The sequence below is a fragment of the Rattus norvegicus genome, chromosome 4 (assembly GCF_021556685.1).
Source record: "Rattus norvegicus strain SHRSP/BbbUtx chromosome 4, alternate assembly SHRSP_T2T, whole genome shotgun sequence".
Lineage (NCBI taxonomy): Eukaryota > Metazoa > Chordata > Mammalia > Rodentia > Muridae > Rattus > Rattus norvegicus.
In genome coordinates, this window is record NC_141537.1 from 120,604,549 (window position 1) to 120,624,543 (window position 19,995).

The following is a 19,995-nucleotide window of genomic DNA, read 5'->3' on the forward strand; positions in this document are numbered from 1 at the left end:
TGGTGGCACATGCTTGTCATTTCTGCATTCAGGAGGCTGAGCCAAGAGGGTTTTTCTTGAGTTTCAGACCAGTGTGGCCTATCTAAGCCACCCTGTCTAAAGGACAAATTCAAACAACTCCAAAGAACAAACAAACCCTCTAAAACAAATGTATTAATCAAGGCTCTTGATAGTCCCGGGAAAGTTATCCTCCTTAATGAGACTTAAAAGTTGGTGGGATGGGGCTGGAGAGATGGCCCAGCTGTTAAGAGCACTGACTGCTTTTCCAGAGGTCCTGAGTTCAATTCCCAGCAACCACATGGTGGCTCACAACCATCTGTAATGAGATCTGATGCCCTCTTCTGGTGTGTCTGGGGACAGCTACAGTGTACTTATATATAATAAATAAATCTTAAAAAAAGTTGGTGGGAGGTGGGAGAAGGAAAGGACAGTGAGAAGCAGCGGTTCCGTCGTTAGGAAGCAGAGCCAGCCGTCAGGAGTTCTGGTCCCAGACCTCACTGCCTTGTGTATTCCTGCACAGTTTTCTTTCTTTTCTTTTTTCTTTCTTTCTTTTTTTTTTGTTTTTTGTTTTTTGTTGTTGTTGTTTTGTTTTTTGTTTCCTTTCTTGCCCATGTAGTCAGCATGGTTGCTGTGAAGCTCCTCTTCTTCCTTGCCGCTGGGTTCTGCTGCCAGTAAAGATTTAGGCCACCCCATTCCATGTTCCAGGGACAGAGATTCAGAGTGGCTGTGATTAGCTGTCCCTAATGGTTTTAGTCACATGTGACTGGACGGTTGGGCAGTTACATCTGTCTTTTTTCTGTTCTGAGAGTGCTCTAAGAAATTGCAACGTTCTAGAAGAAAAAGAAGGTCATTCTGGAGCACAGCATTGAAGTAAGTAGAGACAGAATAAGCTGATATGAGAGTCATGCTTTGGCAGTTGTTTGGATATTAGGGAGTGGAATTGCTGAAGGTAGCAGGGGTAGATGGTGGTCACATTCACAGCAACAGTGAGAGAGGCTGGTGTGTGCGTGTGTGTGCAGTAAATACAAAGGGGATATTTAAGGCAGACTTTGGAGTCCCTATGAATATTACAAGTGGAAATTCCACCAGATCAAGAGAAAGTCAAATATACAGATGTGGGCGTTTGGTTGTCAGTATTAACCATGCCACGAAAGTTTGCCTATTTACTTGAGGGGTTGCCCAAGGAGTTGTATTGTACAGTAATATGAGATGAGTCTGAACTGAGTCCTGAGGACACACTAGCTCTCGGGGAGCAGGAGGATACGGTTCTGTAGAGAAGAAGTGGGTAGAGACGCAGGAGGAAAGCAGAACACTCAGTGCCTTCCATTCGAAAGCCCAAAGGAGATGCCTGAAGAAGGACACTAGTGAAAAACCATACAGCTGCCACCAGAGAGGGTATCAGGGAGAAAATGTCCCTTGTAAGAGGTTCCTAAATCACTGGGGGCGGGGGGGAGGTGGAGAAAGAAGAGAGTGGGGCACAAGAAAACAGGCAATTAAAAAGGTCTGCTTGTGGTTGGAGAGATGGCTCAGTGGTTAAGAGCACTGATTTCTCTTCCAGAGGCCCCGAGTTCAATTCCCAGCAACCACATGGCAGCTCACAACCATCTGTAATGGGTTCTGATGCCCTCTTCTGCAGTGCAGGCAGAGCACTATATACATGGTAAATAAATAAAAAGGTCTGCTTGTGAGCAAAGGAAAGGAACGGGCTTTGAGTTGGATCAAGAGAAGAATAATGAGACTTGTTCTTTTCTTCTTTTTAAGCTCAGAGATCTGTGAATCCTGTATAAATATTGATGAACAAGAGGAAGGGGAGGAGAACAGTGCCTGGACTGAAGTCCATAAAGGGACGGAAGGGATGTTGGGCTAGGGCAAGAATTTCTAAGGAAGAAGAGGCAAGGTAGGCATGCTGGGTAGAGTCGTCAGGACTTTAAAATTTGAACAGTTAGTAGTTTGGGGTGGTGGAGGTTGGGGGGTGAAATCCCTTTTCGGAATTGAGACTTTTAGGAATGACGTCATTGGTCCTGATGTAATTTTGAGTATGAGTGGTAGCAGGTGCAGCACAGGTCGGGAGCTAGGGAGAAAGCATAGCGTGTGGGAACAGGACCTCGCTGCGCATGCACGCTCTTCTGAGCCAGGTGCTCATGTGCCTAGCGTTGGACCCTGCTCTCCTTACGACCGACTCACTGATTGTGGTAAAGTTGCCTCCTACCTCAGGCGGCTCTTAACATTCAACATTAATATTACCTTAATATTAATAATATTAATTATTGATAATACCTCTTAATATTCAGCATTAAGAGAAAAATCTAAAGACATCTTTTTGTGTACAGTTTCGTAGACAAATGTTTTTCTTCCCTCTCCCGTTATGTCCTCCCTCTTCTTAATGTGACTGTTGGGTGTGTGCATGGTTTGAGTTTTATCTGACTCCACTCATTTTTCACTTTATCTGAAGCTCTTGATTTACAGCTATTATTTACTTTTTGAAAGCTGAGAAGCCAGGAGGGTGTGTGCTGGGGAGGAGGGGATGGATTCTAGCTCCTCTTCTTCCCTAACTGCCCCTCCCAGCCAGCTTATACCACATGGGGATTCAGTCTGCTGCAGTGCCTTCATATGCTGAAAGCAGGAGGGATAGAGGTTGAGAAGTTGACAGTGAGAGTCGCGTCTTCACCCCCATTGGAGTGTGCTGCTCTTGGGTTGGGCTTCTCCCATGGAAAGAAGCATGGGAAGGGTAAAGAGAGGTCCTGCTAATACTGTAGCTCCTTTCATCACAGTGTGGATTGCATTTGACTTCTGTTGTTAGAGCCCAGACACAGGGCAAGAGAAGAGGGGCTAGAATCAGGAAGCAGCCTGTGACTCAGGCTGAAATCTTTTCAACACTTTGGTCTGAAAATGTAATGGATGATAGAGCATGGTGCGCCCAAAGCCAGCATACAAGCAGTTATGACACTCCCCCAGATTGTCACTCAGCTCTCCCTGTCCTTGGTGGTGGGGGTAATCCAGAATGAATTCCTCAGACAGAACATTAGCTTTGTTTCCTCCTCACAGTGGGGCACTAAATCTTACCTAGGATTCTAGTTCTTTGGGCATGCAGTGCCCTGCTCAGTGGCTCACTCTTAAATACAGCGTCAGAGGTCAGACAACTGGAGGGTCAGTGAATTTCTTGCCCTGCTGTGTTTCATCTTGTGTGACTTTAGTCTCTCATGTATGTTAGGTAGGAATGTCAATTGGATATGCTGAAAGGTACTTTGGAAGCATGACTCGTGGATTGACTTTAGGAAGGAGCCTGCTGGGTACAACCCAAGAGCATTGGGTACTCACTAGGTCTGAGACAGAGACTTTCCTGTGGTTGGCCCTCCCAGGCTTGTCATGAGGATTCAGTTAGACAACACACATGAAGTGGCTGTGGCTGAGCACTTACTCACTTACTGGATCGCAGCTATTTTTGAATGTGTCCTGAGCAGATGCTCTATAAGGAGGCTGGAAGATGTGATAGTCCAGTGGGGGACAGTGTGTGGCCTTAGCACTGCACAGCAGTGTGATGAGTTCTGGCCCCAGTTCTCACGAGACCCACTTGACAGCTACGGACCCATGTAGTTCAGGGTCGCTTAGAACTCACTGTAGCCAAGAGTGACCTTGAACTCCCGATCTTCTACCTCCTTATGCTGGGATTTCAGGCATACACCATCACACCCTGTTTATGCCGTGTTGGAGTTGAGATTATGTTCTTAAGAGGGCATTCTAGAAGTGGAATTTTGGGGTCAGAGGGGCACTTAGGCTTTTCATACACATTGCCTGTTGCTTTCCAAGTACCTGTCAGCTTCCTTTCCTACTGGCCCTGCTTGCTTATCTTAGGACTGCTGGCTGATGGTACAGTACAGCATGTGGAGTCCTCAGCTCTCATTCCTCTCCCCTCCCACAACTTGACCACCTTGACTGTGTTGCTGGTTGTTCTAGAAGAAATTTCAAATCTTCTGGGGTCTTCTGATTTTCAGATTGACTTCCTTGTTTGGCATGAACTTCTAATCCCTGAGGTGTCTTGGTTTCTCCTAGCCCCTGTCCTGGTTTTCGAGTGAGTGAGCATTTTCCTCATTTAGCTTCACATACTTTTCCTCAGGTTTTCTGTCTGCTCTACACTGACCTCCTGGCTTCCTTCTTACCTGTGTTTTAAGGCCCTCAGGGCTGTGGTCATTTGAAGACCCACCCTCTTACCAACCAGTTCTTGGGTTGGTCATCTTTGTTGTCAGTCTTCTCTGAGTCAAGCTTGCCTTCTTATGTTAGTTTGGAGTCAAGTCAGGAGTGATCTGAGCTGTGCCTTTGAGACTCTGGGAACTTTCACTCTGGATCCCACAGGGAGCCAGAATCACCTCTCAGGATGGTTTCTTTTCCTGCCCAAGCTTCTGCTTCCCCTGGAGTCTCTTTCAAAGTTTCTATTTTCCTTTGAGGAGTATCCTAACCTTTCAGGGATTCTGTGGCACATAGTGAAGGGACTACATGGAAGCTGGTGTCCAGGGTGACTTGTCTGATGTGTAGACAGCAGGTTCACAGAGGGGCAGAAGTAGAAGAGCCATTTGTGTCTCCTATAGAATTGAAGGGGCCACTCAACACGACGTAATTGTCTCAGTTAATTAAGGTCACTATTGCTGCAGTGGAGCAGTATGATCAAAATCAATTTGAGGAGGAAAGAGCTTATGTGGCTTACACTTCCATATCATGTTTATCATCCAAAGAATGGGGCAAGAACCTGAAAGCAGGAGCTGACACAGAGGCTATGGAGGAACAGTGCTTACTGGCTTGCTCAGCCTGCTTTCTTACAGAATCCAGGACCACTTGCCCAGGGATGGCACCACCCACAATGGTGCTCCTTCATCAATAACTAATTTTAAAAATGCCTTATGGAGACATTTTCTCAATTAAGGTTCCCTCTTTTCAGGTGACTCTAGCTTTTGTGTCAACATGAAACTAGACAGCAACAACAAGAGAAAAATATTCATGTATAGTATTTTGAAAATAAAACCAGTGTACAAAACTGAACTTATCAGAACTTAAGATAACAATACAGATCAGTAAATGGCCTGTGCCCTCGTGGTGACTGTGTGCCCATCTTCCAAGAAGTACCTCAGCAGCTGTGGCTGGCGTGCTGCTGATCCTTTCTGGAGACCACTCATGATAGGCCTCTCTCTAAGGCTGAGTCTTTATAACATCTGATATGAAAGATTACAACCTGGGATTGTCCTCTGCCTGGAATGCTAACCCTAACACACACACTTGTCCTGGGATTGTCCTCTGCCTAGAATGCTAACCCTAACACACACACACACTTGTCCTGGGATTGTCCTCTGCCTGGAATGCTAACCCTAACACACACACTTGTCTTAACTAAAATGTAATAACTGTACACAGACAAGCAAGACGTCTCAGTAGGAAAGGTGGTTATGGCTAAACCTGACCATTGGAGTTTAATGACTGATGACCTGAATTTGGTCCCTGGGACCCTTAGGGTAGAAGGAGAGAATCAACCCACAAGTTGTCTTCTGATCTCCACATACTTTATAGCACGTGGCATGTATCATACTAAAGTTGGTAAAACTTCATACATACAAAATTAAGTGTAACAAAATTTAAAAGAATAAATGCATGGAGCTATAAATTGTAGCGCTGTATCATGTCTGAATAGCAGGTCGGAGTGACTAGCATGTGATCATTGTTTTGTGTTGGAAGCATTATAGACATCTCTACTGTCACTTTGAAGGAATGTCTCCCACTTGCTAACCCTGATCCACAACAACACAGACAATTGGACCCTTGTTTAGTCCCCACGGACTGCTTACTTCCAAAGAGATTTGGCCATTTTTCTTCTTTAGGTCTCGGTGTGTTATTGTAAGCTAATTTTATCTGAATCAACTTAAAATTCTAATTCATCTAGTGTGGTCTTCCTTTGTTTCGTCCTTCTGTTTTTTCTTTCTTTCCTTCCTCCTCTCCCCCCATACCCCCATGTTTATGTGTGTGGTGTGTTTTGAGACAGGGTTTCTCTGTGTAGCCCTGGCTGTCCTGGAACTCGCTCTGTAGACCAGGTGGGCCATGAACCCACAGAGCTCTGCCTGCCTCTGCCTCCTGATTGCTGGGATTAAACCATCACTGCCTGGCTCATCCAGTGCAGTTTTCCATATTCTGTTCTAGTGCTCTGTTATGGATGTTTTCTGGGAAAGGAGTTATGCAAAAATTATTTAAACTGCAGACATTGGTTCAACGTTTCTTAGGTGCATTGGCTTCAAGGAACAGAAGTTTAGTTGCAATTAGATTAGTGGGAAAGTAATGTAATGAATAAATATAGGGAACCTTCTAGAACACAGCAGGGAGTGCAGCTAGATTTTTGTGGATTTTATAAAGTTACTAGGTGGTTCTTCTGTCTGCCTTTTCCCTTTGAAGCCTCAGTTCTAGACTACATTTTATTCTAAGCATCTTGTTTTCTTATTCATTTTTGCAGAAATCTTTCTGCTTGAGAGCCTACCGGTGATTGACTGTAGCCACCAGCCTTGTCTGTGACGTTATACAGCACAATCAGACTATAGTTTGGGGGCTATCCCACATTCCCAAGGGACAGCATGGGACAGCTCTCCTCCCTTCCTGGCTCAATTAGCAGTGGAATGGTGTGGGGGTAGGGGTGGAGTCAACTGACACAGAATATCTGAACATTATCTCAGAATGGAGTAGAGTTTTGTAAACCAGGCCAAGGTATTTTCTACAATGGGTTAAAATAAAATATCCTTGCTCTAAAAGAATCCAATGCCAGTGAGAAGAGTTGCTCTGCCGAGAATCAGCTCTGAGCAGAGGGAGAAAGTCACGGTGAGTGTGGGGTGGACTGTATCCTGTTAGAAGTCCTAGTTTGAGCCACCCTTAGACTTAGTGCTAGAGTTCTACAAGGTACAGAGAGAACAAGCTATCCAACAGAGCATATGCAAAATACACACAGGATTCTGCTAAATACCCCTCTTGGACTCAGTGTCTGTGTGGATGCCATTTTGCAAATGTTAAAAGAGCTAGAGGAAATATGTAAGTGGAGCAACAACATGGTTTGTTTTTAATCTATCGAACAGTTATTAGTTACCTATTATAGGATCCTTCTGGGCCCTAAAGATCCTAAGAAAATGAAATAGAGTTTTGCCACCCTTCCCTCTTTGGAGACAGTTTCACTATGTAGTTTTATCTAGCCTGAAACTCATGTAGACCAGGCTAGCCTTGAACTCAGGAGATCTGCCTGCCACTGCCTCCAAAGTGCTATTGTTAGAGGTGTGAGCCACCAGGCCCAGCCTCTCTTTCCCTTCTGTTTTTTATTAGTGATTTATTTTTCAGGTACTGCACTTGACAGACAGTCTACAATGCTGTCAGAGCACTCAAAGAGTGGTTCCTTCTTGTTTTTGGCCTTAATGAATTCTAGATCATTACAGCATTTTTTGATTGAAAACAGAGGTAGCAGCCAAATGTGCAGCAGTAAGAAACCTAGACCGGCAGAGAAAGGCCATATCTTATACAAGAGGGGTTGTTTAATGTTGTCTTAAACTTCTTTTACAGAAAATTGGAACTGGATATTCCAGCCAACAGGAATACTGTGGGGGAACCTACTGTGAAAATCATTATTATTCCAAAAGCTTAGGGGGTGGGGACGAGAAGGTTTGAGTATTGGGAGATATGGCTGGATGAAGAGAGAGAAATACTCAAATCATTAACGCCCTTAAATCAGGTGTGAGACCACAGGCCTATAATCCTGGAAGTCCTAGTGCATGGGAGGCTGAGACAGGAGGATTGAGAGTTTGAGACTAGCCTGGGCTAGAGCGATACCCTGACTCAAAATAAATAAATAGATAATAAATAAGAAAGAAATAAGATTCACCATTTGGTTCTATGTGAAGTTCTAGAGTAAGTAAAACTATAGATAGATTTAGAAAATCAGAATAGTGGTTACTACTGGTGAGAGCGAGTGGGACTTGTCTGGAGGTGAGCCCATGCTGTCTGTGTGGTGAGAGGTCTTATATGTCTGTGGGACTTGAGTGTATGCATTCTCAGACCCCATTGAATAGTATCCCAAAGGTTCTTATATGTCACTGTAAATACACCTTAGTTATCGCCTGCCCCCAAAGAACCTGTGAACCCTGAACTTACTAATGGGGGTTGGAGGGAAGCAGCCAGCAATGCAGTCACCAGTCCAAGGTTTTCTAGGCAGGCCACTCATGCAAGTTCAAGTCTAAAGGCTGAAAAACCTGACATTTGTTGTCAAGGGCTTCGACAGTAGGAAACATATCTGTGGGGCAGAGGAGAGTGAAAGTCTGAGGAACTGAGTACCCAAGCTGGTTGGACAGTGCCCCAGGTTTAGTGTTGACCTTTCCGACTCAGTTTGCTGTCCCGCACATCTCTATTCTTTGTAAACACATACCCAGGCATATGCTTTCCAAGTTCCCTATTTATCCCAGTCCTGCCAGGCCGACACCCGAGGGGACAGAGGCATAGCTCGGTGGCAGAATGTGTTCTTAGCATGCTGGAGATTCTGGTTCAATTCCCAGCATCAAAAGAGAAAAAGAGAAAAAAATTTGATGCCTCCAAATGATGGTTAAAACTATGTATATATGTTGAAACATGTAGAGTGAAGTTCCTAAGGCCTTTGCTGACTTCAGAGTAAAGGGAGCATGAATTGTGTTTTCATAGATAGATGGTAGATGGCAAAGAGTGTAACAGAATGCTGACTACAGGCCATATGTGGTACGTACGTGAATGCTTGCAGTATGATCTTTGCAACTTCCCCTTACCATTATTTTTAAGGTCTATCATCCATCCATCCATCCATCCATCCATCATCCATCCATCCATCCATCCATCCATCCATCCATCCATCCATCCATCATCCATCCATCATCCATCCATTGTGTGTGTGTGTGTGTGTGTGTGTGTGTGTGTGTGTGTGTGTGTGCGCGCGCGCGCGCGCGTGCGCCCTGTGTGTATAAGTTCCCAAGGAGGTCAAAGGCACTGGATACCCAGAGCTAGAGTTACAGGTAGTCCGGAGCTTCCTGATAGGGGTCCTGGGAACCAGACTTTGATCCTCTGCAAGAATAGTATGCACTTTTAACAGCTGAGTCATCTTTCTGGCCCTTGAAAAAATTTTTATATGACAATGGTTCCGAGGGTAAAGATGCTTGCTGCCAAGTTTGATGACTTGAGCTCAATCATAGGACCTCCAAGGTAGTAGAAAGGAGCACTTCACTCAAGTTGTCCTCTGTCCAGATGCCATGGCACTGGTAAACAGAAGTAAGTTTTTTAAAACTTTTTATTGATTCTTCGTGAATTTCACATCATGCACCCCAATCCCACTCATCTCCCCATCCCTTCGTATCTGCCTTCTGCCCTTGCAACCCCCTCCCCTCAAAAAAGAAAAAAAAAACAAACTGAAATAAAACAAAACTATCTCACTGTGGAAGCTATAGTGTCTTGGTGTGTCACAGCATGTCCTCTTGCTCAAACAGCTTTACTTGCAAATGTTCGTTGCAGTGTCTCATTGGTGTGGGTCGAGGCCTCTGGCTTCTGCTACACTATCAGTGCTGGATCCTCACCAGGACTCCTAGATATCCTGTAACTGCCCTGTGTCATGGAGGTCCTGCAGCTTTGAATCTACAGGACTGGCCCAGCCCCTTCCTGGGCTCCAGCCATTCAAAGGATGGGGTGAATGTTGGGGTGGGCCAACTAGAGCACTGAATCTGGGTCTGGGTGGAATCTGAGTTGGTCAGCACACCAGTGCTCCTGTGCCCTGGACACTGGGGCCAACACTCCTCCTCTGTCCTGATGAGGGGTGGGCCAGCTCTCTCGCTTTGTGTCTCAGGGCCTGTTCTCCAGCCTGCTGCAGGTATTTGGTGAGGGTGGCTGAGATGGGGATGGATCTTTCCCATGTCACCTCAAGGCAGACAAGGGGCTGGGCCAGTTTCCCACTCTCACAGCCTCCAGGCCAGCTCACCTGTCTGCCATAGGTGTCGAGGGATGGGAGTATTTTTTTTTTTTAAATGAGAAAAATATAAAGATTCTGCTATTGCGTTTAGGAATTTAGACTGTAGCTTAGGGGCTTCATTAATGCTCTTAAGAGAGGGCACTAGATAACTATGCATCTTTGAAAAGAAACTTAAGACTCAATTTCTTCCGGAGGAACAGATATAATAGGAGCCAAGAGAGGAGTGTGAGGGATGGAGCTGAAGCAATTCTAAGGTTAGGGTATACAATGGTCAAACTTAGTGAACCCACTTGATGTGGCTTGACTGTGACTTAGGGTCAGAAAGAGACCTGGTGTTGGCTGCAGTACTGGGTAAAGGGCTCTGTATCACATACCTTTGATGCCATTGCATATCCCATCACCTGGCCACTGGATCCAGATCCACTGGAAGGTGATCTTTCTGGAGCAGCAGTAAATGTGGAAATCTTAGAGAACTTTAAGCAGGGAGTTAAGCTGATATGTTCTAGTATGAGCAGTTGTAACAGAGACAATGCCAGACAGAATTTATTTTTGCAAAGCCCTTAGGAAAATGTTCATAGAATCATGGTGGAGCCAGAGCCCAGAGATCTGCCTTTAAGGGTGGACATGGCTCCTAGCTGCTTTCTAGGCAATTGCCAATGGAATGACTCCTTTCTCTTTTAGCTGAGGATACCTTGGGATTGATCATGGGGCTGAATATTTATTTTTCTTATCTGAAGTGGTTTTTCATTTCCAGTACAAGGTTTTTGTTTTTGTTTCTTTTTTTGTTTGTTTTGTTTGTAGGAAGGATGAGTGTGTCTGTTTCTGTGAGCTATACTGTCAGCTTACTGCCTGGGCAAGAAGGGTGCTGACACCTTTGTCCTATGTTGTCCTTAGGCGCCAGGGTAGGCAGAGAAGTTGTTTCCCTTTATGGGAAACTTTATCATCCTTCCACAAAAAAAGAAAAAAAAAAGCATTCTTAAGTTTGGCCCTTCTATCCCTTTCTGTATTCTGAGAGACTGGAAAACTGGGAAAAGTGGGTAGAGATCTTGTTGCTGCTGTTTTGATGCGGGAACTTTTACAGTCCGAGGCAGATAGGTTTTATGACAGAGTACATGAGCACTTGCTGTATGGCAGGCACAGGACTGGTGACAGGGTGCCACAGTGAATCGGTCATCATGTCTGCTCTTGGCAGTTTATAGTGAACAGAGGAAGAAGGGATCAAACCAGGAGTCACCCATCTAATCTCCTAAAGGAAAAGATGCTGGACCCAGCAGGGGACTGGGACCAGGGACAGTCAGAGAAGTCTTATTGTTGGTGTTTTGTTTTTGTTTTTGTTGGTTTTTTTTTTTTTTCCGGGGCTGGGGACCGAACCCAGGACCTTGCGCTTCCTAGGTAAGCGCTCTACCACTGAGCCAAATCCCCAACCCCCAGAGAAGTCTTAGTCAAGGAAAGAATTCCCAGAAACTTGAAGGAGAAGTAGGAACTAACCATGCCAAGGGAGAAGCAAGTGCAGAAGGACCTTAGGCAGGCTGAAGTATACACAGTACTGTGGAAGCAGGGAGGATCTGACCGGGAAGAGGGCTATGTGGGTTAAGCACTGGCGGGCTGTAGTGCCTGGCAGAAGCTAGGACATCTCTGAGCCTTCCAGCCACTGTAGCAGGCAGTGTTTGTTCTAGGAGGACTGAGATGCTAGCGAGGAGTTTCAAATGGATGCATGGCGTTCAGTTTCTGCCCCAGATCACCTAGCTTCAGTGGGAGAGTAGAGTGTGGTTCTTCTGACCAGGAGAAGCAGCTGTGGATTTCAGTGAACAGAGGATGTGACTCAACCAGTGTTTACATCTTCTAGATAGCTGCCTTATGACAGCAGTGCGGTGAAGGTGTAGCCAGGAGGCACAAGGAAGGCCCTCTCTCCATTATACTTAGCTTCTGGCAAGCCAGGCCAGTGTGCTTTGGATCCTCACCCAGAATTCCTTGATTTCTTCCACTCTTTATTTGTTATTTATTTATTTATTTATTTATTTATTTATTTATTTATTTATTTATTTATTTTTATTGTTCCAAACAGGCAGGAACCTTTTGTGAAGGTGGGGTTTGAGGAGGAATTTTTTTTAAACCCCTAAGGGAGCTTCCTGAACTACAGATGTTCCCTGGTCACTGCAGGCCTAGAGAGGAAGAGGCATTTAGTTGCCAGTGATGCCATGGTTCACCTGGGCTGTGGCTTGGTTGGGTTCTGAATGACAGTATTGGCATCTCTGGTCCTGTGCGCACAGCCCTGCTGGGAAGAGGGAATTGAATACCTCAAGTATCCCCATCTGGGTGTTCTTTCTACTGGGGGCGGGAGGCTGCTTTGGTATGTTCCCCAGAAGGACCCAGCACATGGTGATTTCAGTCTGAGGCAAGAGAATGACTTTAGAAAAACAAGCCCAAGTCTCCACTGCAGTCAGTGCAGATACACGAGTCACACCGACCTTTTCTCCTGTGCAGGCTCTGCTGTGTTCTTGCCATCTGCTGAAGCTTTAAAAATTGTCACTCCTTCTGAAACTTCTGCCAAAGTTGTCTTCAGTATGAGTCAAGTGTGGATGGCGTTTGTTAGCTTCTTGGTCATCCCTGTGTGGGCTCAGAAACACTGTGGACAGAACATGAAGTGTGCTTGCCCAGAGGACTCTGCTGCTAAGGGCAGTCAGGGGCGGTTTTTAATGCAGGTCTCTTCCTTCCTACACATTCGGAAGACAAGACGGACACACGGCAGTGTGCAGCTCAGTCTCAGTCGGGAGCCTCACTTGATTAGGGTTTAGGAGACTTTCTCTCCCTCCTTTAAGCCCATTTGTCCCCATACCCCTATTTTATTTTATTATTTTATTTATTTTTGCCTAGCGTCATTTGTAGACACAGGGAAAGAGGAGCTGCTTTGTTTGACTCTAAGAAGGAGGCTGTGTGCATCAAGTCAGCCTTGCCTTCCCATGTCCCCTGTAGAACCATCTGTAATCCAGGGCTTTGAGGACCTCAGCATAAAACCTGTGAACTTGATCTCCATGTCTGCAGATGAGGAAATGGAGGCCAGAGAAAGTCATGGTCCAGAGCCCCCCTTTCATAAGCCCTCATCTGATGCACTTCCACCTCAGCCGGGTTTCTGTCTGACTCAACGACTTTCTCTCATGATTATTTTCTCTTTCTTGGGTAATTCAAGGAGAAGCTGCATCCCATGGAGAACGCTGTCTGAGTTTGCTGTTATTTTGCATTAAGAATGGGCCCCAATGGTTCATTTCTCCTTTTGGAATTCCTTTTCCCTTGACCTTTGTCTTGTTGATCTTAAGCAGGTAAATGTCATTCTCAAGGGTATAGATAGGACTTGGGTTAGAAAAGAAGGTTTCCTTTTACATGCAAAAAAATAAGTTGGTACCATATGTCAGATATTTATTGCCTAGAATTTTGGCCCTGATTAAAAGTAACAGCAAAACCTCTTTGGCAGCAACTCAAAAAACCATGTCTGAAAGTCAGGATGGGTGTCTGTCCAGCTTCTCGTCTCACCCTTCTCATGCCTGCCCAGTCGCACCCAGCACTGCTCAGGTAGCCAGCATGGAGGGCGCTCTGTCTACTTCCCTCCCAGACTCACCTTTCCTTCCTGAGTGCAGTCACTGCCGAAGAACATCCTCGGCTCTGCCGCCCTCCACAATGGAGCATCTGATGAAGGCGCAGCAGAGGCACTGCCTGCTCCACTGCAGCGCTGCGCATGGGGCTGACCCTCGTGATGAGGGCGGGGAGATGTTATCTCTGCTGGCTTTGAGAAGCTTCTTTTGATGTTGTGATCTTTTGCTGATATGAGCACGGAAAGGTTTTGCTCCAAGATTATATATATATAATAAATAATTATATATATAATAAATATATATAATTTTCCCAGCCACGCGGGGAGACTATAATCTATGTCCTGTGCACTTCACTGACCTTACAAACACAGAAGCAGGGCCCTCAGTTCTGACCTAGCTTGTGTCATACTGAGGCCTGTATTACACGTTCTCATTACCAGCAGAGAGCTAGACATTGATGTCTTTATGTATGTGAGGAGTAGAGGTCCTAGTTGTATCATTAATTTCTTTAGCAACTCCTTGAATCTGTGCTAATTGAAGCCTTTCTCAGGAAAGTATTAGGAAAGTAACTCATCCTAGGGCTTTCAGTGATGTAGGATACTTTAGAAAATGCAAACAAAATCACCGTCAGATGAGGACACAGGAAAATGAGTGAAAACTACAATGAACTACAATGAAAAGACCTGTAGCCATGTGCTGGGGAGGACAGAATCACTGTGAGGTACCATTAGGGCGGTTAAGTTTGTCACGTGGTCCAGGAATGACCACCTATGTCTATAAAAAAGGCCTCCCTCCCTCCCTCCCTCCCTCCCTCCCTCCCTCCCTCCCTCCCTCCCTTTCTTCCTTCCTTCCGTACAGATGCTTAATTTGTAACAAAGCTAGAGACATTTACATGCCCTTCTGTGGTAGATAAACTGTGGGCATCTGTACAGTGGAACAGTTGACAAAACAAGCCCTAAACTACGGATACCTGTAACAAAGAAAAGGAATCTAGAAACATGCTGTGGGAAAGAAGCAAGGCGTGAGAGTCTGTAACGAGTGAGTCTGTTTAGGCCAAACAAAACTACTGTAGGGAGAAACCAGAGCTAAGATTGCAGGGTTTGAGGAAAAAGGGAAGAAGACCGCAGAGGCCATTCCCTGTTGTGACGGTTCCCAGGGTGCATGGTACTGTGAGGCCAGTGTGTTGTGTATAGTTGATTTAAAAAGAAAACCACAGATACATGTGGGGTCTTGTGGAATTTCTTGCTAATTTTCTCTGTGTTCTCGAATAGAGACCTTTCTTTGTCTATTTTATGTAGGGTAAATAGCCACGTGGAAATTCTGGGTCTATGAGCATGGAAATTCTGGGTCTTTTCTGGCAAGAACTTGCTAGCCAATATATGCACGTGTATGGGAGTTTGCTTACAAGTATTCTTTTAAGGCTGAGAACATTTACTGTGCTGCTTCCTGTCTCTGTACATCAGTGAGATGAAGGGCTTAGATTAGATCTGAGGCAAAATATTGGAAGCCCAGAGGCTGTAAAGGGTTTAGCTTCTGTAGTGCTGGGTTATTCACCATTAATGTAAAATGTGACTTATTGCTTATGTTTAAATCTAGAGTTTTCAAATAAAATTTGGGTTTCCATTTTAGATTTTTTAAATTTTCTTTTCTCCATTCATTCATTCATTCATTCATTCATTCATTCAGTTTGGGGAGGGACATGTGGAGTTGTCAGAAGACAACTCTAGAAATCAGCTCGTCCCTTCCTCTTTGCAGGTGACAGGGATTGAACTCATTTGGTCAGGCTTAGTTTTGGATGCCTTTACCAGCTGAGCCACCTCTGACCCTGTATCTTGTCACCCTTAGAAATTGACATTGTTGGTTGGAGCTGGGGGATGGGAGTAGCTCACTTGGTGAAGTGCTTGTGTGTAAACATGAAGATCTGAGTTAAATCTCCAGCTCCTACACAAAAATCCAGGCATGGTGGGGTGTGCTTGTAATCCCAGAACTAGGGAAGCAAAGATGGGAGGATTCCGGGGCCCCATGGGCCAGATTTAGCCTAGTTGGCAAACTCCAGCCCAGTGAGAGAGCCTGTATTACAAAACAATGTAGGCAGCTCCTGAAGAACCACATCTCAGATTGACCTCTGGTTTCCACATACACTTGCATGTATGCCAAGTCCATATTCCTGCACAATAACAGCCCTGTGCATGTGTGCGGTAGCCTCACAGCCATTTGTACTGTTTTCCATGATCTCTGCCATACTTTGTTGCCTTTTCTATTCTCTATAGTAAAAGTTAAGAGGGAAACAAATTCATTATTGAATTTTCACTATGTGGTAAGCATTGTTCTAAGATGTGGTGATCAGGTGGGTGAGTGCAGGACCAACCACACAGACACAGGACTAAACTCACACTGAGTTACAAATAGTAACTTCTGTTCCCATCAAAAACTAAAAACCAAAGCTGAGGCCTGGTGGCAGCACATACCTTTAATCCCAGCACTCAGGAGACAGAGGCAAGTGGGTCTTGGTGAGTTCAAGGCCAGCCTGATCCAGGATAGCCAGGGCTACACATAGAAACCCTGTCTCAGAAACAAACAAGCCAACAACAAGCAAAAAACCCAAAGCTGGGCGTCGGTTTTCACACACATAATTCCAGAACTCTGTAGGCTGAGGCAGGAGGATTACTATGAATTTTAAGTCTGCCTGGGCTACAAGAGGAGTTTTAGGTTAGCCTAGACTAGAGTGAGTGGCCTGCTTCAACAAACAACAAGAAATTGAGGACAAGAAAGGTACAATGTTGGGGGATATGAAAGAAGTATATTATATGATGTATGGATGTGTCATAGTGAAACTCACTCTTCTATAAGTTAATACACATTAATATAAAAAGCAGACCAGAGTGCTCTTTGAGGGAAAATAGAAGAATATATATATTTCTTTTTGTAAATTAAATCCCCGCATTCTTTTTTAAAATACAATATTTTTTGAAGATTCATTCATTTATTTTATGTGATCACATTGTCGCTCTCTTCAGACATACCAGAGGAGGGCATCAGATCCATTACAGATGGTTGTGAGCCACCATGTGGTTGCTGGGAATTGAACTCAGGACCTCTGGAAGAGCAGTCAGTGCTCTTAACTGTTGTTGAGCCACCTCTCCAGCCTAAATCCCCACATTCTTAAGAGGTCAAGTGTGACAGTCACCCTACTGCCTTATCTGCTTCACTTCACAGATGGAGCCCCTTTTTGCTTGTGAAATGAGACCAGCACAGGCCTCATGCGTAGATTTGATCCCCTGAGCCATGTAGGGAATGGAGTCATGCTGGGGAAGTGCTGCCACCCTTCCTTCTTACCCAGTAGTTTACTCCATTTGCCCCGCAGTGCACTGGTAGTGGCTGTCACCTTTAGGATGACAAATCTTACTAGGTTTTGATTTTGATCTTCTGGTTAATTTTTTCCCACTTACACACAGGCGTAGATGCTTACTAGCGTAGTTCAGACTGTGTTGGCTATGATAATCTGTTGCTTTGCTTTAAGATTTATCATGATTGTAGGTATTGCAAATCTGGACGGGCCTGCTGGGTTTTCAGCCCTGGCTGGAGAGGCCATGTTGCTGCAGCACTGCTCCCATCTGGTGGCTCTTATCTCTCATTGCAACAGCATGACCTGCTTCAAAACCCAAGCGATTTGTCCATCCTTCTGGGATGTTAGCGTCACACGTTAAAATGCCTTTAAAATACAAATTCTTGGAGGTGGTGAACAGTTTGTGAGATAATATGTGTATTTTGTAAGTCATTTTAAGGACTTTGTGGAGCTCGGGCTGTCAGTGAAATGAAGGGTTACTTATTTGCAGTGAAGGAAATACTCATTTGCCCATTAATTCAGCAGAAACATTGGCCTTGCCTTGTTATATAAAGAGATATTGTGTGTGTGTGTGTGTGTGTGTGTGTGTGTGTGTGTGTGTGTGTGTGTTTTGTTTTTGTTTTTTTTGTAACGATGGGGGAAGTAGAGGGGGCCAGTTTTGGGGTAGCCAGGATAATGATACAAACTCTTAAAGTCTCTCTCCACCTCTTTACCCACAAAACAGATTTTTTTTTTCAGATGCTTTATGATGCTACTCTTGACAATCTATAGCTGAATGAAACCATAAAGTATTCAAAATATCTGGCAAAATAATTATCGTTTTGGACTGTATGTAAAACAATTATGAATGTAAATGGAAGGCTTTATATTTTTGCAACTACTTTGTCCAATTCTAATACATTGTAAGACATACTGTTGGGGGTGGGGGAAGCAAAGGGAAATGGGGCTAAGCATGCAAACGTACTACTGGACAAGACCGGTACATATTTCTTGCTGTTAATTTTTGTTGCATCTCTTAAAGATCGTATTTTCTAAAGATATGCATCATGGAATTTAGGCAATGATATGGAGGTACACATTTGATAGCCTTGGCATTTACCAGGAGAGTCAGCTAAAGGTCAGCCAAGGCCACATGAGACCTTGCCTCAAAAAACAAATGAAATCTAGAAAGAAATAGGGATGGAGAAGAGAGAGAAGGCTTCATTTTTGATGCTGAATGTTCTTTTTTAAAAAGTAAGAACTCAGCTGGGTGTGCTTTTATGCACCTTTAATCCCAGTGGCAGAGGCATGAGGATCTCTGTGAGTTCAAGGACAGCCAGGGCTACACAGAGAAACCTTGTCTCAAAAACCAAAAATAAAAAGTAGATACTCAAAAATTCTATGTTTAAAATCGATAATGAAGGAGTTTAATCTATTGCAAGAAAATAAAAGCCATGGGTTGGGTTGGTTTTTTTTCTTTTTTTTTTTTTTGATGAAAATATTTGAGACATAGTGGTTTCTGTTATAGATTCCATAGGAAGGTCCAGTGTTTATCTGAATACTAAAGAATGTAGTAGTGGTGACAGACAATAGAGAGACAAGCAGTCTCTCCTAAGTCACAATGTAGACTTAGATTCACTTGAGTGCATTAACATTTTACAGACTGATATATGTGTCTTATTAAAATAAGGAGCAATACTTTGAGTAAGGCTCTAGTGACTGCAGGGAATAGTCACTGTAAGGCTAGTAAGTGCTGGGGACAGGCACTGAAGTGTCACTGAGCCACAGGGCAGTCGAAATGGCTCCAGTGGATCCCAAGTCCTGATTCTCAGAGGCCTTAAGATCTCTGTGTTGGCTGCGTATTGGTTTCTGTCATCTTTATGGATGTCTGCTAACTCAGTACCCACAACCTCAACTTAAATTCTCACACTCACTGGGAGTGTGCGCACTTCTAGCCAACTTGTACCCCCTTGTGCAAAGAATAAATTAGTGATGCTTTTGTTCCACAGGATTGATGAGCAGGACATTTGAGTTAAATGATGAAGCTGTGCAAGGCAGACAGCTGGGCTGTGTGCTCCGTAGAACTGCTGCTTCTTCCAAGGCTTTGACCTGTGATTGTGTTGCCACCCTTGCCTATCTGACCCTCACATCAAAGAATCCCCTCAGACAGTGCTTGGGGGGAGGTAGACGTTCGGAGCTCTGAGACTATGTGGAACTTCAAGACTGCACTAACTAATGTAGCACATTTGAGAATTCCAGTTACAGTTACATAAGTGTCTGTTAATGAATTGTGAACTGTCTTTGGATGAAGGAAAGAAGAGTGTTGGTCAGGGAATCCTGCTGTCCTGCTGGAGAGCAGCTCCCTCACACTGGGTCTTCTTTCTCAACAGCACATGTAATGATGGTGCAGGAGTGGCTGGGAGGGGAAGAAGAAGGGAAAGGGAGAGTCAGTCCTAAAAGAAACTGACAACTGTTTGTGTTAGCAAGCACTGAGAGAATTGTCTAGCTTCTCTGATAAGACAGGAAGTACTGGATTTAATAAAAAGGTTTTAGTTTCTTTGGAAGGTTCTTCCTTGATTCCGAGGTAGAGATTCAGGGCTTCTCTCACTCTGGCTGTACGTTCCAAGAGTGTAAGAACGCTATCTAGGCCAGCATGGTTTGGAACCTGGCTGATGGGCAGTTTCAGAGCTACGAGGGGTATCCAGAGTTCCATGACTCATCTTTGTGTGCTCTTCTTACAGGTGGATTCGCTCTCGTCTTTCTGGTGAGAACAAGCAATGGGGTGAAATGTGCCTTGAAACGCATGTTTGTCAACAATGAGCATGACCTTCAGGTGTGCAAGAGGGAGATCCAGATCATGGTAAGCGCTGTACATTGTGACTGTGGCTTCTTCTTTTTAAACCTTATACAGTTTTTAAATCGTATTTTTTATTAACTTCTTAAAATATGTTTTGATCATATTCATCTCCTTACCCTAACTCTTCCCAGGTTCCCCCATCTCTCTACTCATCCAGCTATATGTTCTCTCTCCTAAAACCTGTTGGATCCAGTCTGTGTTGGCTTACGTGTGGAGCCTGCCTGCCCTGAAGAGTGGTTGA

General features: G+C 44.5%; 1 protein-coding gene across 23 annotated transcripts in view; it reads left to right on the forward strand.

Annotated features, from left to right (window-relative positions):
• Window positions 1-19,995, forward strand: part of Aak1 (AP2 associated kinase 1) — a 150,720-nt gene that overhangs the window by 53,358 nt on the left and 77,367 nt on the right. For all 23 annotated transcript variants that reach the window (XM_087658776.1, XM_087658788.1, XM_087658778.1 and 20 more), the window contains 1 exon segment: window positions 19,639-19,757. In XM_087658776.1, the coding sequence (XP_087514902.1) occupies window positions 19,639-19,757 (119 nt within the window).